This window comes from Coffea arabica, chromosome 2e (genome assembly GCF_036785885.1).
Source record: "Coffea arabica cultivar ET-39 chromosome 2e, Coffea Arabica ET-39 HiFi, whole genome shotgun sequence".
NCBI lineage: Eukaryota > Viridiplantae > Streptophyta > Magnoliopsida > Gentianales > Rubiaceae > Coffea > Coffea arabica.
In genome coordinates, this window is record NC_092313.1 from 26,712,582 (window position 1) to 26,720,604 (window position 8,023).

Below are 8,023 nucleotides of genomic sequence, written 5' to 3' on the forward strand. Positions count from 1 at the left end.
TGTTTCGTTTAATGTAGAATAGCTGGCTTAGACTCTGTTTGATAACTCAATTCAGTATTTCAATTTAATGGATTTAGATTTTAACATATTCAGCGCGTTTTGATAACAAAAAATTGAACATCTGATTAATTAAGTGGTACCGAATTTTTTAGGTAAAATTTGCTTTCAAAATTAAGTGATAAACTATTCACTTATCACGGAATGTGATATGCACTTAAATATACTATATTTAATACTTAACAATTCAATAATTTAATGGATTCAAATTTTAATTTTATCAAACACACCCTTAATTAGGAAGAGCCTAACTCTCATTACCTCACTACTTTTTTCATAATCCTTTGGGATAATTTAATCACCAAGTTACAACGCTTCAACGGATCGAAATGACAACCTTCATCCAACATTTATGACTTAATCTCCCAAATTAGGAATAATAATTTCAACAAATATTGTATTTCTCTACTCAATTGCGTGACTTCTTTCTCGACTATAGGAACCGTCCAAAAAACACGAACAACAAAAGCAATATTAATTTTGTTGCGATAACGTTTGAACCCAAAAATGTAAACATCAACGACAAATATATAGTATTTCTTTTTTACTTGCTCAATTGTGTGATTTCTTTCTCGACTATAATTACTGTCCAGAAAATATGAACAATGAAAAAAAAATTATATTACAATAAAATTCGAACCCCAAAAACATGAGAATTAACACAAAATTTTGTAGACTCTTTTAGATTTGAGCTAGGTCTCAAGAAAATTTTCAAAAAATATTTTATTATAGTTCCAAGTTCCAACTTGCAAGAGTCCACAGATTTCCCCAATAATAGTCCCTGGTTTATGCCCTGTTTGGCGTGATATTGAATGAGGTACTATAAATAGAACCTAGAAAAGCAAAAATATTCTCCCGCCATCGGCCCCCAGCCTCGAAAAATCTCGAATTCCAGAACTGCCCTTCTCCCCACCACTTTCAGGCAAAAGAATTTCTTTGATTCTTTCCTTCATCTGCTGAAAACGAAAAGAAGAAAAGAGTTTCAGTAATTTCGGGAAATGGAGCTGCCGGTGATCGATTTGGCTCCATATTTGGAAACCTCGACGAAGTTGAGGTCCGAATCCGACTGCACGAATCTGGATCCGGAAATGAAAAGCCTCTGCGAAGAAGTCAGTCGGACCCTAAGAGAAACCGGAGCTTTGCTGGTGAAAGACCCGAGATGCTCTGCAGAAGACAACGATAAATTCCTCGATATGATGGAAAAGTATTTCGAAAAGCCTGAAGAATTCAAGCGCCTCCAAGGACGGCCTCACCTCCATTACCAAGTAATCTTTTTATTTACCAGTGTTTTTTTTTTCAAAATTTGTCAATCATTTTAATCATTTTTCGTGTTTGAGTTTTACTTTGATATAATTTTAATATTCTTCATTTGGTAGATGTTGTGGTAGTGTTTTTGTTTTTTTATTTTTTTTGTTTCACTCGATTCCATTTTTAGGAATTATTACGGGAAAGGAAAGATAATCATAATATGAACAGGAAAATGATTTGTAGTATAACTTTTTTTTCTTTTTGTTTTTGTTATAAACTGCGGAACCTCAGTTACTAAAAAGAAACAATGTATAATTTGGACGATTATAATTAGTTTTCTGAAGGAGTAAATATGTTTAAAAGACTAAATTGTTTTTATTTTAGCTGAATTGTGAGCTGAAAATGCATTGGCATTTCGTCCGAGTAAGTTAGTTCGTATCGTTAATTGTTTTAGTTGTAGCGCATTGAATTAGAGGATGAAGTGTTAGTGTTGTTTTCTTTAAGTGTAGAACTTGAAAAGATTTGACGTTTTTCTATTATATTTGGGAAAATTTTCTTTATTGTGTCAAAAAATTGCTTTTGATGTTGAAATGAGTTGTTAAAAGTTTTAATGTGACAGTCTGTGCTTTAATTTTTTACGTTTCAGGTATACTGAATTAGTGTGAAATCATGGCAGTATTAACATTGTATGGAAATAGTTGATAAGTTATGCTTTTCAGCTGCTTTTCTTTTTTCAATATATATTTGGGAGTAAATAGGTGTTAGTAATGTGTAAATTGCATTTATAGGTTCTGTGGGATGAAATGGAAGATGATGAAAATTGACCAATGTGCCGAGTACTTGTCGAATATCATATTATCTAAAAGCATTAAAATTTAATGGGAAGAGTTTACATTTGTGGGATGGATTCTGTCCAATTTTCAAATTATGTAGGGCAAGTTCATTGAGAGTAGTGGTGAGGGAGGGTTAAGTGTAATCTTTGCTTGGTTTGATGTCACTATGAACTAGAATCTGATCTGAAAGTTTAAGGTGCAAGGAGCAAATTGGTTTTTTTTTTTGTGTTTAAGCACTCCAATAACGGTTGTGCTTGAGAGAGTCAACTACTGGGTAAGGAAAGCTAGTTTAAGATGAATGTCGTTCGGTTTGGACATTCTGTCTGAGAGTATGTGCAATGATGCCAGTATCTTTGCAATCTTAAATCCGTTGGTCTTGCGAAGTATTGGTGGACATGTTGATCATTTAAGACTGATTTGTTGAAACCGAAGTGCTTAAAGATGTGAAGGCATGTGATGTTTCTCATGAAGAAAGTTGAGTCGATCTATTTACATTTAAGAATACCTAGCATAATAGTTAAGATTTTCATGGAGGTTGAAGGACAGACACTGGTGGCATTTGTCATTCTTCTTATTATTAGCTGTTTGTATATCTTTTTGGATGCTACTGAAGTTAGCTGTTGCTTTCAGGGGAATACAGGCAACGTAGGTCTTACAAGTTGTAACTTGTTGAGAACTGAGCAATGTTACCATGTTTGGAATAAAATATATGCCAAGGGGCTGAATTTCACCTTCTTGTTCTCTTGAATACAGAAACCAGGAAAGTAAGCTGAACCAGTTAGCTGCTGTGCAGATTCTGTCATTGTCAGATGGTTACCATGTGGAAGTGCTTACCTAATAAGAGAAACTGAGAAAAAAAAGATGAATTATAATGAGACATTAACTGCACGACCATCATTTATGCTTTTATCACTCGTGTATTCTGTTTTGCTTACCTTTTTTTTTTTTAATTACAACAGTCTCTGAAATGCTGAATTCACAGGTTGGGGTGACTCCAGAAGGAGTTGAAGTACCTCGTAGTCTAGTTGATGAGGAGATGCAAGAGAAGTTAAGGGCAATGCCTAAAGAGTTTCAACCAGCCACTCCTACTGGGCCAGACCGTAAGTGGCGTTACATGTGGAGGGTTGGTCCCCGGCCACCAAACACACGCTTTAAGGTATTAGTGGTACCTTTTTTTGATAATTTTAACATGATTAGTCTTCTTTGCATGACTAGCAGTCCCTTCTTCTAGGAGCTAAATTCGGAGCCTGTCATACCTGAAGGATTCCCTGAATGGAAAGCCACTATGGATTCATGGGGGTATAAAATGATATCCGCGATTGAGGTAGGTCATCAAGATTGCTGCTCTTCTCTCTAATTTATGTATGCTGAAATACAATGCATGCAATTTATCTTTCAGGCTGTGGCTGAAATGGCAGCAATTGGATTTGGCTTGCAGAAAGATGCTTTTACTTCTCTCATGAAGCAGGTAATAGTTATTCTTGTCATTCCAGCTACCCCAACATATGGCTATGCACATGCTAAATCGGATAGCATGAAGACAAAGATAAGTGATGAGTAAATTCTTTTCCTACAGAAAATTTATGTGATACATATTGCGGACTATGTGGACTGCTTAGCCCTCTACGATTGTGTGAGGATGCCATGTGAAATTAGATTTTCATATACATTGCCTTTGACTTTAAGGCATGAATCGATGCTTCATGACTAATACTATGTTTATAATTATATGGTTTATGGGTTTCAGTCCTTGGTTGCACTGTCATAAAAGGTGGTTCTATAAGGGTGATGTAGCATGTCTTTTTGCAAAATAAGGAATGCATGTTAATATCCATCTCTCTTTGACCTTTGCTTGAATTACTGTGATGCAGAGAATGACATTGCATCCTGCCAAGAGTTCCTCAGTATTTTCTTAGTTCTGAGTCTCCATCCAGGTGTTTAATTGTCTGAAGTTGAAATTGGAATGTATTTTTTGCTTCATTTGACAGAATAGAAACCAACTATTTGAGAAATGCAGTTGTGGTCCCTAACCATTGATGTGTTTTTTTGGGTTCTTGACTTTATTAAATTGGATGATTAGCCCAGTAGGCCTTGGTCTAGTGGCTAAGGTTGAGACCTCAGGACTTAGAAGTCCTGCATTCTATTCCCCCTTCCGCCTCCCTGCTTCTTAAATCCCACCCTCCCCTGCTAGAAAAAAAAAAATTGGATGAGTATAATGCCAATGTGTTCAAATTTGTCAATTTGGTCTGTCCCAATTTTGGAGCCCGTTTTGCATGATGGTTTTGACCCTATCATCCCTAATCATTTTCGTTTTCCTTCAAAGTTGTACTTTTAGGGACCATTTTAATACAGGGGCCAATCTCTGTTCTCTTCACCTTAATTTAATTCCTTTTTTCTCTTGAATTAATTCGGTGTTGATTTCCAACAGGGTTATTTGTGTTTTCAAATTCCAGGGACCCCATCTACTTGCACCAACGGGAAGTGATCTTCGGCGTCATGGCCAAGAGGGCACTGTCTTTGCAGGATACCACTATGACCTCAACTTCCTTACAATTCATGGCAGAAGCAGATTCCCTGGTCTAAATATTTGGCTGAGAAATGGCCAAAAAATGGGAGTGAAGGTTCCTGTAGGATGCCTTCTCATTCAGACGGGAAAACAGGTAAGAGTATGCTATTTCACTGTGCACTTGGCAAGATCAGCTCATCAATTTGTTTGAACCTGCTGGTGTTAGACATGACTAGCTTGACACAAATAGAGCAAGCAGCTGCTCAGTTTTGGTTTCTTAAGCAAGAACTATTAACCATTCTAGCCATTGACCTCAAAAGGATTTCAGAATAAATAGTGGATAGAGTACATTTGATGACAAATAACATCAAAGAAATGGACACTTGCATGAATAAACAATTGACAAAGAATGCATTCCATTGCTATGGAATTTATCTGTTTTGTATTTGGTTACTGGTAAGTGTGAATCTTTAGTTTCAGAATCTTTATCTGCATTTTCTTTACATGAAAATATAGGTTTGTGCTAATGGCTGGTGACACGTGCTTTTGATTTACTGAACATGCAGATAGAGTGGTTGACTGCAGGAGACTGTATAGCTGGCATGCATGAAGTTGTTGTAAATAGTAGGACAACTGATGCAATAAAAGTAGCTATAAAGCAAAATCGTAGCCTCTGGAGAGTTTCATCCACGGTAATCTTAGTTGCTATTTTTTTCTTCTTTCTTTCCCTTCTTCCTAATATCTCATTTTAGTAAAAATTGCTGAATGCTTGATTTAAATTATAAAGCTTAGCTAACTCTGAATCTTTTTTTACCTTTCGTCAGCTATTTGCACATATTGCGTCAGATGCAGTGTTGAAACCTCTAGGCCACTTTGCTGACTCTCCTCATGGTGGCATTTATCCACCCATATGCGCTGGGGAATTTGTAGAAAAAGAACTTGCGGTAATCAACCTTAAAGGAAGGAAAGGAGAGCCTTGAGAACTGGTTGGGGGTTGTTGTGTTGGTTTTCCTTGCTGCGTTCCATTAGCCTTCTGAGATTGAGGTAATAATGGATGAATTAACTCTGAATACCTCAATTGATTAGGGTTTGGATCAGGAACTCTGAGACTTGAATGGTCATAACTGTTGCTATTCAATTGTTTATTGATGTTTGTCCATTTGAGTTAGAGAATCAAAAGTTCTCCAGTGTTATTTAATAATCCGTCGACATGAGATCAGGTCTATGGCTGCTCTCTTGCTCTGGTTGTTCCTAGGACAAATAGGCAAGCTTTGAGCATTGCCCCTTGTATTACTAATCAGTATATTTACTGCTGCACGTGCATGTCTAATTCATGTAATCGGTGCAATATCAACTGCTTATTAGAACACAACTTTCGGGCTTTTGATGAATTTTAGTCATTTAGTGTTTTTTTCCTTTTCTACTGTTATCTTGACAGTTGACTGTTGGCCAACTGAGTTGCTTAAAACTTCATATATTTTTCACCTTTACATTGATGTGGAGCAATAATTGCATACGTTCCTTTTGAAGTAAGGCAATGCACTTGATTCAGACGTAATCTGATAAGTATTTTGTGGTCGGGAAGAAAACATGAATTAGTTAAACTGGTGGAGGTGTCACACCTGAACTAAAGTTCAGACCTGAAGATGCACCCTCACCCAGCCTACATCGTGGAAATCTCCTTTATTTTCAGTTTCTTGAAGGGTACTTTATTTATATTTTAATACTGGGAAGGAATGATTTTGGAATCTGATTTCTAATGATCAAGATTTGTACGAGGATCTCTTTAAGCTCAGTCTAGATATTATGTTTAGTGGCATAAACATTAAGTTTAGTGAAAAAAGCCAAGAACAAGGCCCTAAACTTTCATCACCTTAGACATTTCCTTCTACCTCAAAGTACTTAGAACAAGGCCATGGACATAACTAAATGGCTAAAAATTAGTTTCTGATAGTGGATGCTGAAGAGGAGAGTCGATACCAATTAGAGGCCAAGAAAATGGCCTGATAAAATAGTTTGTCCTGACCAGAGCTCCTCCTTGCATGTGGTTGTTTGTCGATTTTTATGTCCAATGAGTTGTAAAAAAAAAAGATTTAGAGTTAGCTAAACTTTTATGTCGATTTCTGAGAGTGGATGTTTTTCTGTATTAATACTAGAAGACTTCAGGCTGTGCTTAGCACAGCCCATGCCCACTTAAAATTTCAAGAACAATTAAGTGGAAATCGCATAAAATCAATAGAAGACAAAAGTAGAATACAAGCCCACTTACGTATATTACTAAATACAAGAGTAAATCTTAATCCTATCACTAAATATTAATTAGTAATTAGCTAAACTAACTATAACTATAGTTGGAGATAAAATTTTAATGGAAGTTGATACATTGGAGTTTAGCTTAACAATTAACTTTGAAATTCTTATTTATTTCAATATTGTTTAAGAATTGAGATTATGAGTTCCCTCTTTTTTGCATTTCATATTTGTTTGAGTAAGTCGATTAATTTTGTTGAAAAACATATGGGATATTATTTTGTTATGACAATTTTTTTAGAGCAAATTAAAATATTTTAACTCACTACTGATTTTCCAATCCAATTTATCAAACTAAAATTTGGACGGTAATCGGATATTGGACTTAAAAAATCAATTCCCAAATTATCAAAACTTTTTATCAAATTTCCGACTATCGATCGATGAACATCCATAAATATAAGGCCAGACTTGTTTGACTTTGCATGAATAAAAGGCCAAAAAAAAAAAAAGTGCAATGGCAAGAATAGCAATGTACAAGAAATATTAGCAAGTCACTTGTCAAGTTATTAGGAAGCCATGTGACAAGTAATGAGACAAAGTACTAAAGTTCACTTCTTTCTTATATAATAGGTAGATAGATATGGATGACTGGCGGCTAAATAAGAGTAATGATTGACATTACAAACCCCGGATGCAGAAGTACCTACAACATTGCAGATTAAGTGCTGGTATAAGTTTGGGACTATAATAAAACACAAGTGTCAAAACTTTGGGAACTGATAGGTTTACAAGTTACAACAATTATTTTCCTTTGTTTGTGGATTTAGGTTGCTGGCGTGCTGCCGAGTCGGATTTGGAATCCAAGAATTTGGACTTTAATAAAGAAAATTCAGTAGACTATGATTGCTTGATATTATATTTTTCCAGTTAATTAATCAATTCAATTACAAGAGACAGATTAGAACTTGACTCCATGTTTTGGGCACATTACGTTTTTAGACACTGTCCTGTTGATTTTGGCAATTTGCTGAAGTTCCAATGGTACATGTGCATTCAAGAATCATTGAGGATAAGTTTCTTTAATCCATTTCATGAATAGGACACCATTTTCTGAAAAAAAATCCCG

The 8,023-nt window shown here is 35.5% G+C and overlaps 1 protein-coding gene across 1 annotated transcript; it reads left to right on the forward strand.

The window, feature by feature from the left end:
• The first annotated feature begins 872 nt into the window (after positions 1–872).
• On the forward strand, positions 873–6,016 carry LOC113732213 (uncharacterized). The gene is made up of 7 exons (XM_027257870.2): positions 873–1,322; positions 3,121–3,294; positions 3,370–3,462; positions 3,538–3,606; positions 4,592–4,798; positions 5,211–5,336; positions 5,469–6,016. The coding sequence occupies exons 1-7, from the start codon at positions 1,056–1,058 to the stop codon at positions 5,622–5,624; spliced, it is 1,092 nt and encodes a 363-aa protein (XP_027113671.1). The 5' UTR covers positions 873–1,055; the 3' UTR covers positions 5,625–6,016.
• The last annotated feature ends 2,007 nt before the right edge of the window (positions 6,017–8,023 follow it).

Coding starts and splice junctions, on each gene's coding strand:
- LOC113732213 (XM_027257870.2), top strand. CDS start 1,056: ATGGAGCTGCCGGTGATCGATTTGGCTCCATATTTGGAAACCTCGACG. Junction 1,323..3,120: donor GGCCTCACCTCCATTACCAA/GTAATCTTTTTA, acceptor CTGAATTCACAG/GTTGGGGTGACTCCAGAAGG. Junction 4,799..5,210: donor TCATTCAGACGGGAAAACAG/GTAAGAGTATGC, acceptor CTGAACATGCAG/ATAGAGTGGTTGACTGCAGG.